General features: G+C 52.1%; 1 protein-coding gene across 1 annotated transcript in view; it reads left to right on the top strand.

Moving 5' to 3' along the window:
* The window catches only part of LOC144950359 (alpha-N-acetylneuraminide alpha-2,8-sialyltransferase-like), a 66,376-nt gene that overhangs the window by 30,731 nt on the left and 19,645 nt on the right, over positions 1-16,000 (top strand). Inside the window, exons 2-3 of the mRNA XM_078880474.1 lie at positions 4,493-4,570; positions 5,927-6,013. Coding sequence (XP_078736600.1) covers positions 4,493-4,570; positions 5,927-6,013 — 165 coding nt within the window. The remainder of the gene's footprint in view (positions 1-4,492; positions 4,571-5,926; positions 6,014-16,000) is intronic.

A 16,000-nucleotide genomic window follows, 5' to 3' on the forward strand; every position in this document is an offset into this window, starting at 1 on the left:
TTTCAGGTCCATACGGCGTCGAGACGTTTCAATACGGGCAAAACAAATTCTAGTTGTTTGTGTTTCTCCCTTGTGATGGGACTTTGTCGGATGAACGTTGAGATTTATAAAGGGTACTGGGTGACGAATCAGGTCTGAATTGGTCTGTAATAAGGTCGGGCGCTGATAAGGTGTTGGCAGATATGATATAGACAGAGACCCAGAGAGACCCATAGAGACCAAAAGAGATAGATGGAGACACACAGAGATACATAGAGACCAATAGCGATAAATATATGTAACATACCTATTAACCTAAACGATTTACCCCGTATTATTATTTTTCATGCTTTGATACTGGCAAAAAGGGATCCCATGATATAGCTGCTCACCCCGAACTATACATGCAACTATACACGTGCATTGTCCTTGTGCTGTTCGCTTTTTGGCGTTCTCTGGTCTGCCACTGGTAGTGAGACTAGGCCCTAAAGAAGGCTGCTGTCTCTGGTGTAGGCCAAACAGTTTCAAAGACAACGTCCATTTTTTATCAGAGCCATGCTTTTTTTTTAGATTTGAAGCTTTCGTGACTGCAAGGATTCATATTCTTAGGTTTTTTCGGTAAAGTCACGTAGGTAAAACATTAAAATTAATGAAAGTAAAATAAAATAAAAATCACGACGTTTCGGAGGCAACACAAGTCTCCGTCATCAGGTGGGACCGTCACAGCCAGATTTGCTGCAAATCTCCGTCATCAGGTGGGACCGTCACAGCCAGATTTGCTGCAAATCTGGCTGTGACGGTCCCACCTGATGACGGAGACTTGTGTTGCCTCCGAAACGTCGTGATTTTTATTTTATTTTACTTTCATTAATTTTATGTTTTACCTTCGTGACTTTACCGAAAAAACCTAAGAATATAGAGCCATGTTTGTTTGCATGTTCACCACAAGTACCGTGTGTGGTTAATGGAGTAACTTGATTCCTTGCAGAAAGTTTATATTTGGTGTCTTAACATCATAACACAACCCCTGTTTTATTGCCAGAAATGGTAAAACACCGATTATAATTGTTCATGATTAGGCTGTGTTGGGGTGGTGGTAGTGGCCGCTTTATTGACAAAACTTTTATGTTTACGCAATATAACCTCTAAATCACCCCCCCCCACCCCTGTATTATGGACAACATTGGTTGTGAAAGCCCTGCCACTACCACTACTATCACTACCACCACCGCACCAGGTACTCATTTGAGGCCGAGCTGATCGAGACGATGCCCAGGCCTGGATCTGATCATCGTCACTGGTGGTGGTGGTCGTGGGTGCGGTGGCGCAGCAGCTAGCGCACCGATTTCTATTCCCGCTCACGGCCACCAACCGCCGTGACGGTCACCTGTAACGCTCATGGGTCTACCCCTAGGTCGACTCGGCCTCAAATGAGTACCCGGCTGCGGTGCGTGGACAACGCCGGTCTCGAAAGCCCTGCCACCACTCCCCACCGCTGCCACCACGACCATGTGTTGAACTGTCTCTCGCTTGTTTTTTTTCTTCCTGCACTCGCTTTCTCGCTCCTAGGGCTTCCACTGACCAAGTCCGACAAGTCGCGGCGTCCACCTCTCTCAGCGCGCGGAACGACACCGAGCCACCGGCGGTGCCCTTGAGCAAGTCGAGGTAATTGCAATTAGAGACGAAAATTCCCACCCCCCACCCGCCAGCCCATGTAGCCTTCAACGGGCTGTTGGGGTCACGTGCTGTTCGGTAGCGAGTGAACTAAGAATGTAAACTGTCACATTGAGATGCAAATTCTTTTGTCAAGGCGCTCTTCCTCCTCCAACCCAGCTTAAATATACGCTCCAAGCCTGGTGGTGTTTCATTCAGACGCTGTCTTTCCGACAGACCTGTTCTTCACCTAAGGACGGCTGCTTGTGTTGTGGCCGAAACGTCGTGAGAATTTTTTTTTTTAGGTTTTATTTTTATTATTTTATTATTTCCCTTCTACGTGACTTTACCGAAAGAACCAAGAAGATGTCACATTGTTGTTTTGGCAAGCTGTAAGGGTCCACTGAGCTGCTTTTACATAGCTTAACCGAAGTGGTTCATTGTCGTCGTGTGGAAATTTACAGCAGCCAAATACTCTAAGTTAAATTACACTATAAACTTGACTTAAAGATTCCGTGACTGCAGGAATTCATATGCTTTAGGTCTTTCGGTAAAGTCACGTAGATAGGTTCAAAGAAAATAACAAAATAACAAAAAACTACGACGTTTTGATCGCAACACAAGCAGTCGTCATCAGGAAAAGGGGGGTTAGCTTCTAAAGACAACTGTTCATAAAGGTTTGAAATGACGGTAGCCCAAATGTCACCAGCCAATGTTAATGTAAGTGGTGGGCAGTGACTGCAGCGGTGGTGGGTTTTCCACCAATCAAAGGGCTGCAAGGTAAAAATGTGCATGTTAACTCAATCATTTTTTTACCAGGTAAGGCCCCACTTAGCTATGTAGCTCTTTTACAGGTAGGGACAACAGGTTCCACACTGCCCACCAGGGATTATTTGTCTGTCTGTCGTGCATAGCCACGCCCTCGATTTGTAAGTCATAGAGCGCTTCGGGCGGGCTCAGCACCACGTGACGCACCGCCACACGCGGCTTGCGCCACGTGACACGGATCGCACGAATGCGCCGTCCAATCAAGTTCCTACCAGCCCACTCCGAAGGAACGTGTTTGAGAAGCGACCTGACCATCACAATTGATAGCTCATATGCACGTCGATTCTAAATGTCAAGAGAAAAACCGGAGGACCCGGAGAAAAAGAACACGCGGCCACGGGGAGAGAGATACACAAACTCCAAATATACAGCAGCAGGCGTCAGGGTCGGGATCGAACCCACAACCTCCTGTATACCCGGCGAGGTAGTTAACATCTCCTAGCCACTGTGTAGCCGGAACTATGAAGGCTGGCATGGCACACGGGGGAGTGGGTGGCCAGCAACTACGCCCGGCCGCCTTTGTCTCCCAAATGGCGATGTTTACACACCGCACCAGGTACTCATTTGAGACCGACTCGACCTAGGGGAGGCCCAGGACCGGTTCAGATCATTGTCACTGGTGGTGGTCGTGGGGAGCGGTGGCGCAGTGGTTAGCGCACTGCGCTATGAGCCAGGCGACCCGAGTTCGATTCACGCTCACGGCTAACACCGGCGACGATTATCTGTAGTGGTCATGGGCCACCCCCTAGGTCGACTCGGCCTCAAATGACTACCTGGTGTGGTGTGTAAACATCACCATTGGGGAGAGAAAGGCGGCCGGACGTGATTGCTGGCCGCCCGCCCGCCCCCTCGTGTGCCACTGTGCCAGCCTTCATAGGTGCTGCACGCTAACAGCACTTGCCCCGGCAGCCCGTTGAGGCTACACGGGGAATCTTTGTCTTTCATTTTTTGGCGGTTGTCAGCGGGCGGGTGGAGTGAGCCCAGTGATTGATGCCGGATCTGTAACCGATCGCTGGTTGTGGCTTTGCTCTCCAACACACCGGTGTGCTATACTAGCGGAGTGGGTTCAAGGAGACTAGATACGGCTTGTAGAGGCAACACGTTTATTAAAATAACAACGGTAACAATTCCTAACACAAAGGGGTAGCGGCCCCTCCACCTGATACCTGGAGAGGTATAGCCCCTGGGCTAGTATGTCCTATCGACTGGGCTACGTACTCTCGGCCCTCTGTCTAAGGGGCCTTAGGGGAGGCTATCCGACCCGACCCAGCCAAGGTCCTCGGGTCCAACCACTGGTCCACTCGGTCACGGCCCTTAGAAGGGCGTCGGATCTGCGGGTCCCAGGGTTCTAGCCTAAGCAGGTCTTTAGTCTTCAGCTTGACGATGACTGCCGGACCCGTCCAGAGGTCCAGCTTTTATACCCGTTTCAGGGTGTCTCCGCCCCGAGCCACGCCTCCCTTCTAGAACTCTCTAGCGGGCTCTGGAATATCTCCCCAGGCCCTCTCTTGGGGTCTGGGGAGCCCTGTTGGCCCAACGAGCCAATTCATCTCACCCATTCGTTTTACCACCCCCTATTGACACATGCCTGCTACTACAGGTAAGGATGAATGGGAAATGTACACAGTGCCCAACCACGCTACTACACTAGTAAGGGATTGGCATGTTCTGTTTACGTGACAAATACAGGGTGCTTCAAAAATGTTTTATCACTTACATGGGACTATCGTTTTTAATGTAAAAATAGCGGATAATACACTGTAACATGATAACAAATGTGTGTTAATAGCTTCAAAAAGTCTCCCACTTGTTCGCCATAGTTGTCAACGCATGCCTGGAATCTTCTCCAGGTGGTCTCCAGAGCCCCGGAGGCACATTTCTTGTGGTATTGTTGCAAATTTTCATAAGTGTTAACATTTTTTGAAGCGCCCTGTTTTAATGCGACCTAACCCAACAAACCTGGATTAAGGATGACATTTGGTCGCGAAAGCCTACCACGTGTTAAACCCATCTCCGTCGTTTCCTCTTTTCCCAGACCGAAGATGAAAGTCAAACTGAGCCCTCAGTGCCGGCAAACCTTGACGAGCATCGCCAACGACCCTCCGCCAAAGACGTGAGAACACATCGGTTCAACACCCGGACGGGGTGGGGTGGGGTGGGGTTTGGGTTGTCGTTGTCGACTGAAGCTTTAGGCCAACTTTGGCGTGCTGGGCGCTCCGTGATCCCCGTGGGGACCGCGGGTTCCACGCCGGTGTCGGTGCGGTGGGACGTTAAGCGCTCGGCCACGCTCACCGGGTGAGCGATGGGGGGAGCGCCACTCGGCCACGCTCACCGGGTGAGCGATGGGGGGAGGGCCACTCGGATTGCTCACCGGGTGAGCGACGGGGGGACCGCTGCTCAGCCACGCTCACCCGTGGCAGCAGCACTCGAAGGGTCACAGCAAGGTGACCGACTTTAGCTGAGTGACCGGCGGCTCGCCAGTCACAAGGCGGCCGCCGACGCCGCTGCCGGGTCGGGTGACCGGAAATCTGCGCGCGGCGATGGATCGCCGTTTTGAGACTCATTCAAGACGGCGAAAAAGGCGCCCGTGGCTATAGTGAAACGACGCGACAACGCGAGGTTGCACCGTGCAAATGCAGCAGCTCAACACAGCATACACGCTCTAAGGAGCAAACAACAGCCATGGAGATGGCAGCTGGTGCAGCAAACCAAGAATGAGGAACGGACGCTGTGGGAGTCACTGCGAAATATTCCATTCGAAAAGGATGACTATGCAGGAGAAGTCGAGTGTCAAGCGGCTGGGTTCTCGGTCAACCGAAAAATCGACACAACCAGCTCTCAGGCGACCGGGGAAAGAGCATGCCGTGAGGACGTTTAGCCAGAGCTGGTATGCCAGAAAGGCCTGGCTCTGTGGACGTGCACAGCATAATGCACTTTTCTGTTTCACTTGACCTCGACTAAAATTTGTCGAGTTGTGAGCTGATCTCGAAATGCTCTTTGGGCGTTTTGGCAGAGTCAAAGGGGTTTGTGTGGTGTGTGGATGTGAGGGGTCATGGGAACAACATTTGAGTGCTTCGTTGTGCCGTTTTGTACGAGCGCCCCACCGTTGGCAGGCGAGACAGTGATAGTTTTCACTTTCACGGCAATGCCGATAACGCGACGGGGCTCTGTTTTGTATTTCGTTTGGACACCGTCTCTTCGGAGGTGACTCATAAACCAGCCCCACCTGCAGTGGCAATGTCGCGAGCCGCCGCTGGTCAACAGGTCACATGTCAACGGCTCAAGAGGTCAACATGTCAACAGGTCAACATGTCAACAGACCAACAGGTCAACATGTCAACATGCCAACAGGTCAACATGTCAACAGGCCAACAGGTCAACATGTCAATAGACCAACTGGTCAACAACAGTCTCCGTGGACGCGGGGAGGGGGTTGGTGGTGGTGACCCCGCTCTGTCTCTTGCCTTAGGTTCAACGAGCAGTTGGTGGTGGAGAAGATCCTGAAGGTTCGCGATTGTCCCTGGCTCGAGAACCGCACCGAGATCGACGCCTTCCGGTAAGGCGTTTCACTCCCGGCACGCACGACGGCGGGGTGGGTGTGGGTTCTGGTCGCCCTCGCACTGTTTGGCTTCTGGCACTAAAACATAAACTCAACTTTTTATTTCATTTTGACCAGGTGAGACCCAATTTGAGCTACTCTGTAGCTCTATTTCAGAAGCCACGTGGCCATCACAGATGATTGCTCAACCAAGTGGACTTATCATCACCATCATCACCGTGTGGAAATTTTATATCAGCCAAATACCCTAAATGAATGGGTGGAGGTTGAGTGGGTGGGTAGGTGATGGTTGGTTGGTGGTGGGTGGGTGTTTAGTTGGTGCGTGAGTGGGTGGGTGGTGGGTTGATGGTGGGAAGGTGGTGGGTGGGAAGATGGTGGGTGGTGGTAGTTGGTCGCTGGTGATGGGTGGGTGAGTGAGTGGGTGGTTTGTGGGTGGGTGAGTGGGTGGGTGGGTGGGTGAGTGGGTGGGTGGGTGGTGGCTGCGTCAGTGGCTTTCCGGTTTTTTAAACCCCTACCTCTAGCTTGTACTATTTTTAAGTTACCAAGTGTAAGACTGCCAACTGAGCGACATAGCTCTTTTTCAGAAGCGACCTGGCAATCGCAAATAATATTTCACCGAAGTGGGATTATCATGATCATCATCGTGTAGAAATGTATGGCAGCCAAATTCTCTAAACGCGTGATGTTGATTCTAAATGTCAAGGGCATTACCGGAGGGCCCGGAGAAGAATCCACGCAAACATGGGGGAGAGAGACACCGCAAACTGCAAATATACAGCGGCAGGCGTCACGGTCGGGTTTGAATCCACGACTCTTTGCATCCCAGGCGAGGGAGTTAACATCTCACCACCATGGCATACACTGGTGGGACAAGGCTACAAAGAAGGCTGCTGTCTCTGGCATAGGCGAGTGAGTTTCAAAAACAAGGCATGTATTATCCGAGTATGTTTGTTCGCATGGTTTGCCACAATTACGTGTGGTTAATGCAGACTCGATGCCTTGCAATAGGTGTATCCAGATATATAAACATAGAAAAAACTTCAACCGGGAAGATGGATACAGATTGAGCAATCATTGGAAGGATGTTATTAACCAGGTAAAACCATAACTGCTTTTGGCCTGCCTTCATATCCGCATCTCCAGTTTCCTAACCCTCCCACTCTCAGCCCCGCCCAATTCCCCTCCCCACCCCGGCGTTGTATGCCGTGCTTGAGTCTAACTTGTATCATCCACTCCCCCTACCCCACACCCCCACCCTCCCTGTATCTCCTCCCTGCCCCCCCTTCTCTTGCCTATATGGCCTCTTGTTGCAGCAGCCCCCTTTGCCCACTTCAGCAATTGTTTCTTGCTGTGGTTGTCCCACCTGATGACGGACGCTTGTGTTGCGCCAGAAACGTCGTGATTTATTTTATTTTATACCTACGTGACTTTACCGAAAGAACCAAAGAGTATCTATTTATCTTCTTGGTTCTTTCGGTAAAGTCACGTAGAAGGGAAATCATAAAATATAAAAATAAAACATAATAAAATAATTCTCACGACGTTTCGGCCACAACGCAAGCAGCCGTCCTCAGGTGAAGAACAGGTCTGTCGGGACAGACCTGTCGGAACAGACCTGTTCTTCACCTGAGGACGGCTGCTTGCGTTGTGGCCGAAACGTCGTGAGAATTGTATTTTATCATGTTTTATTTCTATTATTTTATTATTTCCCTTCTACGTGACTTTACCGAAAGAACCAAGAACACCATAACATGGTTGACCAATCGGGAGCCATCTCTCGACCGCACTCGGGCACTGATCAGCCTCCCATTGTATCTGTACCAGATGGAAATCCTTCTGCTACAGCCATGGAATGCTTCTCGAACTACGTGGTCAAAGATGACGTTAAATCACGTAGGAGCCTGAGGACATCCATGTCGCACCCCAAGGTGAACGAGGAATGGCCCTGGGCACCTGGCCACGTGGCTTTACCCGGGCCTGCCCACCATCATGAAGGCCCTTCATGATTGTGAGCAGAGAGTCGGGGGGACTCCCCCCGCGATTATCATCGTTGTATACAAGGGGAATGCGGACACCAAAGCTCCCCAGAGGCCTTGGTGGACTTCGTCACGGGACAATGCGACACTGCGGGGCACCGGAAACGATGCTATTGAGGCAAATGGCTCATCCAGCCACTGTCGCATCTTCAAGGCCCTGGTGTCTGCCACAATTTGTGTTGGAATTTCGCTACGTCCAGTTGACGGGGGCCGTCCCATCCTTGGTTGGCGCTACAGAGGGTGCTTACAACTCTGTGTAATGTGACTGCTGACGGAGACGATCTAGTAACGGGTTTTTTAGGGTGTTGTTTTGCGTGTTGTTGGTGTCTGTGAACACATATGGTACACACTGGGCGTGTGTTCCAGGGAAAAGGGTGTGAATGTGTTATGTTTTATTGAGTGAAAAAAAGAACATAAAAGCTACAAAAATTAAACGACTTGGTGACCGAAGCAAAGTGCCTAATAACAGAGGGTCTTTCTGCTTCTTTTGATCGTAAAAAAGGAGAGAGGGGAGGGGGGAAGGGTGGGAGGGAGAGATGGGAGGGAGGGAGGGGAGGGAGAATCGGTGTCAGGTGATTCAATCCACCGCCACTCCGTTATTCAATCCGAGTTCTAATCTTAGACTCGGCCTCGTTCAGCAGACCTCGTGAGTGCCAGGGTGGCAGGGGAGATTTGTCGTCAAATGTTTTTAAAGTTTAAAACTAAATTCACTTTCTTCCAGATTGTCCTGTCGCTGGTTGATCGGATTTGTAGAAAAAAAAACAAATCCTCGGGATTGCTTTACGCGTGAGAGACACAATACGGAAAGGATGCGAATTCTCTGATGATGAATTTAGCTGATTTATTATTTCCCCCCACGGCGACTCCCGTCATGGTTCTGTGCGTTGTTTACGACTGCAGACGATTTGTGGAGCTGGAACCCACGTCTCACAGGGAGGGCCCTGACCAATTAACATCTGCCAAATCACCAGTAGTGACACAAGCAAATCCTGACTGCTGATTAGTCAGTGAATGATAAAACCAGCCCGTGCCTATAAACATCTGGCAGATGACCAGCAGTGGCACAAGAAAAGGTTTACTGATGATGAGTCAGTGAATGATTAAACCGGCCCGTGCAAAGGTGGACTGCTGATGAGACGATGAATGTCGAAACCGGTGCTGAGTTTTGCTCCGTCTCCTCGGTTGGACGTTCACGCGGACCCATTCCATTCCTCGGCTGTCGTTTCGTTTTTAGTCCAGGATATCATGCGGCGCCACGGTGACGAAATGTTTACTACCTCGCGTAGTATACAGGAGGTCGTAGTTCGATTCCAACTCTGACGCCTGCTGCTGTATATTTGGAGTTTGCGTGTCTCTCTCTCTCATCATCATAACGGTGGCTAGGAGATGTTAACTACCTCGCCTGGTATGCAGGAGGTCGTGGCTTCTTTCCGAACCCCGTAGCCTGCTGCTGTATATTTGGAGTTTGCGTGTCTCTCTCTCTCATTATCATAACGGTGGCTAGGAGATGTTAACTACCTCGCCTGGTATGGAGGAGGTCGTGGGTTCGATTCCAACCCCGACGCCTGCTACTGTATATTTGGAGTTTGCGTGTCTCTTTCTTTCTATCCCCGCGGTCGCGTGGATTTTGCTCCAATGTCCTCCGGTTTTATCCCTCCACATTTACAAACGTGCGTTTAGAGCAGCCTGCACCTTGCACCCCTGCAGCCTGCAGAAAGGGCAGCTTACACTCCCAGGGGGTGCGTGCCCACACGGGTTAAGAACCACCGGTGTGGAGAATTTGCCTGCTGCTAGAAATCTCCACACGTGATGATGATGATGTTAAGCCCACTTCTTTGGAGCTGTCATTTGTGATGTCCAGGTCGCTTCTGAAAAAGAGCTACATAGCAGTTCAGTGGGGCCTTATACCCGGTAAGATAACAAAAAATCGCTCCAAAAAAATAGTTTCAAATAGTAAAAAAAATTGTTTTAAAATAGTACAAAAATGATAGTTTCAAAATAGTACCAAAAAAATTGTTCAAAAAAGTTGTTAAAATTGTTTTAAAGAACTGTTTAAAAATAGTAGATGTATCGTAATTTTTTGGCAAAATTTTTGTAAACAAATTCCTTTCAAATGATACAAAAAAGAGTTTCAGAAATTAGTTGAAAAACATTATAAAAATAGGAAAAATTACAGCTTTAAAAAAATGTAAAAAAAAACAGTTACAAAACAGATTTTTTTTTTTTACGTAAAACATTTTTAACAAAAACTTTTAAAAAGTTGTAAAAAAAAATTACAATTGTACGAAAAAACTTGACAAAGTAAAAAAATTAAGTAAAAAAACAGTTTACACATTTTGGAAATAGTGAAAACAACTGTAAAGAAATACTGTAAAAAAAATGTTTACGTAAACAAAAAATTACACTCTTTGGTTTTTTCGGTAAAGTTACGTAGGTAGAAATAAAACAGAACAAATCACGACGTTTCGATCGCAACACAAGCAATCCTAATCAAGTGGGACAACCACGGCAAGAAAATGCTGAAGTCGGGGGGAGAGCTGCCGTGGCAAGAGGTTATATAGGTAAGACAGGGGGGAGGAGGCAAGGGGGAAAGGGAGAGAGGGGGGTGTGGGGTAGGGGAAGGGGGGCCACGTGAGCACTAGGGGAAGAGGACGTGGGGCTGGGGGGGGGGCGTGGGCGGGGTTAGCAGTAAACCGACAGGTAATGATGGAAACAACAACAATGATTGTTCAATTTGTATCCATCCTCTCGGTTGAAGTTTTGTTTATGTTTATATATCTGGATGGCTTCATGAACAAACCTTATGATAGTAGCCCGAAGGTTTGCAGAGTACCTTGGTCTTGGAAAAAAAAATATCACGGGAGCCCACAGCGTTATAACAATGGTCAGCTACGGCAGAGGTATTGGTTCTGAAGTGTTTCAGATCTGCCTTGTGTTCGTGAACACGGTCCGAGACATGTCATTTCGTTTCCCCAATGTAACTGCTACCGCAGGTACAACTCAGTTTGTAGACTCCAGGGTATTGCATGGCAGGAATGACCTCCTTCACAGATGGGATAAGATCACGGATTTTGTGTACTGTATTGAATCGGACCTGGATCTTGTGTTTGTGTAATATTTTGAAAACCTTTTTGGTAACACCTGCTATGTATGGTAAAGTGATGGTTTTGATTGGATTCTCAGGAGATTGTTTCTCCATGGTTGGAGAAACAGCTTTGCAAATAATGCGGTCCGAGTACCCATTCATCTTGAGGGCTTGGTGTACGTGTTCCAGTTCACTGGTTAAGTGGTGTTGGTCGGAGATGCAGTGGGCCATATGGTGTAGTGTTTTGATGAGGGAATTCTTCTGTGCCGGATTGTGGTGGGAATCAGGTTTTAGATAGGAATCTGTGTGGATGGATTTCCTTTGGACAGAGTGTCTCAACGAGCTGTTAAGCGTCTTCTTAAACAGAACATCCAGGAATGGTAGCTTACCATCCTTCTCCACTTCCATGGTGAATTTGATGGATGGGTGTATGGAATTGATGTAGTTGAGAAATTAGTTCAATGCTGGCAGGCCATGTGGCCAAATGACGAAGGTGTCATCTACGTATCTCTTCCACAAGGAAGGACGTAGGGTGGATGTCTGGATGGCATCCGTTTCAAATTTCTCCATGAAAACATTCGCTATCACTGGTGATAAGGGGGAACCCATGGGGGGGGGTACCTTCATGTCGTTCGTAGAAAGTACCATTCCAGGTGAAGTAAGTGTTTAAAAATAAACTAGATTCGAAGCTTTCGTGACTGCAGGAATTGCTCTTTGGTTCTGTCGGTAAAGTCACATAGAAAATAAAATTAAATAATAATAGAATACGACGTTTCGGTTGCAACACAAGCAACCATCATCAGGTAAGAATGAAAGATAAAACACAGAAGGGGAAACAACACAGGCAGACACACATACAGAGAGAGACACACACAAAGACACACCAAGCGAGACACACACCAAGCAAACACAGACACGGAAACAGCATAAGCAGACACTCGGTGTGTCTGTCTCTCTCTGCATGTTGTCTGCCTGTGTTGTTTCCGTGTCTGTGTTTTATCATTCATTCTTACCTGATGATGGTTGCTTGTGTTGCAACCGGAACGTCGTATTTTATTTTTTGGTTTTGTTTAAAAATAGTAAAAAGAAACAGTAAAAAAAAGTTTTATTATAGTGAAAGAAATAGTAAAACAAACGTCAAAAAATGTGTAAAAAAATTGTTAACAAAAAACTCTTTTAAAAAATTGTAAAACAAAATTGCGAAAAAACTGTTAAAACATTTAATAAAAAAATACAGTTAAACAAATTTTTTAAACAAAAATTTTGTTTCAAAAAAGTTTAAACAAAAATCTCATTGACCTCCCGTGGAGCAGTGTCATGGCACCCACCCGTGACCACTCCCTGGCGTGGAGTCGCCCTCTCGTGGCCGCGAGCTCCACGAGGGGGCCCACAAAGAAACCACGCACCACGTGACGCAGCTCACAACGATACCACCACTGGCATCTATCTCCAGGACTGGCTGCAGTGACTGTGTCTCTCATTTTTTTTGTTACGATCAGTAGAAACAAGAAGATGCTCGGTGTAGTCGGCACTTTGCTTCGTTCATCATTTCGTAATTTGTTTTAATTGTTTATATTATGTTTTTTAATAACTTTGCTTTATGTACCCCCCCCCCTCTCTCTCTCTCTCTCTCTCTCTCTCTCTCTCTCTCTCTCTCTCTCTCTCTCTCTCTCTCGCCCCCGTGCGGAGAGGCCACGCCTAGTGGTCGCTCCTGCTCCACCAGCATCAGCAGCAAACACCCCAACGACACAGCGCACAGGTGTTCTGCCGCCGCCATCATGGCGCAGCGCCAGCGCGCGGAGGAGGAGGACGCGAGGATGATGAGCCTCACGCGGAGGAACGGCCTCGTGGCGTTTCCTCCGCCGGAGGTAACTGCCGAAGCTGTCGCCGTCGCGGTGGCCGCGTGCGTCGGCCCCGCCAACGTCAGGGCCGTCCAGCGCCAAAACCGCGGTGTCACCGTGTACGTGGCGGAGGAGGAGATGGTGGCGCGCGTCGTCGAGAAGGGGCTCACGGTCGGGGAGCTGTATGTACAATGCGCCCCGCTTGCCTCACCCGCGGTCCGCGTGCTGCTCTCCGGCACGCCGCCGTACCTCTCCAACGCCGAGCTGCGCAACGACCTGCAGCGTTTCGGCACGGCCGTGTCGAGTATCACGACATTGCCCATGCGAACGACCAACACTGCACTCACGCACGTCAAGGCACTGCAGCGGCAAGTGTTCATGGTCCTGAAAAATGGGGCCGAGGAGCTTGACGTTACACTAAAATACACCATAAACAAATGCACGTACACGGTGTATGCCTCATCGGTTGGACTCCGGTGCTACGGGTGTGGCAAATCGGGCCACGCCCGCAGAAACTGCCCGAGCAAGGTGAGCGGGGTGGCCGCGCCACCTGCCGCGACGACGCCGGGACAGTGGGGGCGGCCAGAGGCGCAGCACCAGCAACAGACGCAGCAACAGAACCAGCAGCAGCAGCAGCAGCAGCCGCAGCAGCAGAAACAACAGCAGCAGCAGCAGCCGCAGCAGCAGCAACCGGAACAGCAGCAGCAGCAGCAGCAGCAGCAGAAACAACAGCAGCAGCAGCAGCCGCAGCAGCAGCAACCGGAACAGCAGCAGCAGCAGCAGCAGCAGCAGAAACAACAGCAGCAGCAGCAGCCGCAGCAACCGGAACAGCAGCAGCAGCAGCCGCAGCAGCAGCAGCAACAGGAGCAGCAGCAGCAGCAGCCGCAGCAGCGGCAGCCGACGCAGCAGCAGCAGCAACAGCAGCCGCAGCAGCAGCAGCAGCAGCAACAGCAGCAGCAGCCGCAGCAGCAACTGGAACAGCAGCCGCAGCAGGACGAGCGGCAGGACCGGCGGGAGCGGCAGATCATCAGCCACGACCCGCCGGGAGCGGAACCAGGCGGCGACGCGCAGGCGCCGGGGGACGACTCCGCCGGCTTCGTCACGGTTGAAGGGAGCCGAAAGAAACAAAGGGCCAAGAGGAAGGCGAAGAACGGGCACGCGGAGGGGGAGCACGAAGGCGCCCCCCCAAAGCGCACGGCCGGCATCGATGGAGACGCGGCGGGGCAGCCCGAGAGCGCTGAGATCGCGGCACGGGGGGAAGAGATGGACCATGGAACAACCCCACCCCCCACCCCCCACCCCAACCCCCCCACTCCCCACCCCCCCACCCCACCCCCCCCATCACCCCCCCCCACCCCCACCCCCCACCCCCCCGCCCCACCCCCCCCACCCCCCCCACCCCCCCCCCACCGCCCCCCCCCACCCCCCCCACCCCCCACCCCCCCACCCCCCCCCCACCACCCCCCCCCCACCCCCCCCACCCCCCCCCCAGAGGCGGACACCCGCAGCGGCGACGACGGCGGCCGAGGGAGCGCCCGTCGAGCCGGACGACGAGAGTCGCCCCGGTCCGAGCGGCGCCCTGGGCCCACGGTGGTGGGCAGCGGACGCTGACCCCGGGGGTGACCGCGACGGGCGCGCGGACGCCGGGGCGGGCGGCGGCGACAATGAAGACTGCGGCGCCCCGGGAGGAGGCGGCGGCGACAATGACGTAGACGACGACGACGCCTACACCGTGTGTGAGGGCGACGGAGGCAGCATCTGCGGGAGCGAGTGGAGCTGCGGCCTGGTGGAGCCGGATAGGAAAATGCCCGCGCAGACCATCCTTGCCTTCTTTAGAGACAACTATGGCAAGAGGGTGTTTTCCAAAAAGGCTTTCCCGGACGCGGACGCGTTCCTCTCCACGGCGCAGGAGATCTGCCGGCGGCCGGCAGAGTACGGCTGCACTCCGAGGGAACGCTACCGTATTAAAGGAATGATGACGAGGCTGCGCGGGAAGGGGAAGGCGGCCTCAAAGGAGGCCTCAAAGGCGACAGGGCGCGTGGACCTCCCCTGAACGCCGCAATGGGGCCACAATTAGTTGTCGCGACCATAAATTGTAACGGTCTGCGCAGCGAGGACCGGTGGCGCCGGCTGTGCAGGCTCCTCGACGATCAGGCGGTCGACGTGGCTTTAATACAAGAAACCCACCTAGACGCCGCGCTACAGCCGAGCCGCCAGCAGCTGCTGCACGGGCGCTCCTTTTTCTTTAGCAACGGGGTGAACGGGGCGGCGGGGGTCGCGGTGGTGTGCTCCCGGACCTTCGCCCCGGACGCCCTGACTTTTCGGGAGGTAGTGGCCGGCCACCTCGTCGTGGCGGACATGGTGCTCGCCGGCACCAAGGCCCGCGTGATAAATGTGTACGCGCCCAGCAAGTCGAGGGACAGGGCCGTGTTTTTCAAGGGCGAACTACGGCGGGTGGTGGCGGAGACCGACGGCGTTGAGGGGGCGGTCACGATCGTGGGGGGCGATTTTAATTGCACGCTCCAACCCTCCCTCGACCGAACTGGGCCAGAACCACACCCCGAATCTGCAAGAGAGTGGGCGGCCGTCGTGGCCGACCACGGACTACTCGACGCGTGGCGGCTCCAAAACCCGGGCCGGCAGCAGTACACATGGACCAGGTGCGGTGCGGGGGGGCGGCCGAGCCTGGCCAGGCTAGATCGGGTGTACGTCACGGCCGGGGGGGCCAGCCTGCTCGGTGAGAGCGGGGTGGTTCCCCCCGGTTTCTCCGACCACCACATGGTGTACGTGCGCCTGCATCTCCCTCACGGTGGGCAAGGGCGGCCGTATTGGAAACTGAACGTGAACCTGCTGGACGATGGTGGATTTCGGGCGGCCTTCCGGGCCTTTTGGAAGGTGTGGGAGGAGAGACGGGGCCGTTTCGCCACCCTCCAGCAGTGGTGGGACAATGGGAAGGCCCAGGTGGGGGTGTTGGCGAGGGCCTACATGGGCCAACACGTCGCGGCCCGGCGCGAGGAGGAGG

The sequence above is a fragment of the Lampetra fluviatilis genome, chromosome 57 (assembly GCF_964198595.1).
Source record: "Lampetra fluviatilis chromosome 57, kcLamFluv1.1, whole genome shotgun sequence".
In the NCBI taxonomy this organism is placed as follows: Eukaryota; Metazoa; Chordata; class Hyperoartia; order Petromyzontiformes; family Petromyzontidae; genus Lampetra; species Lampetra fluviatilis.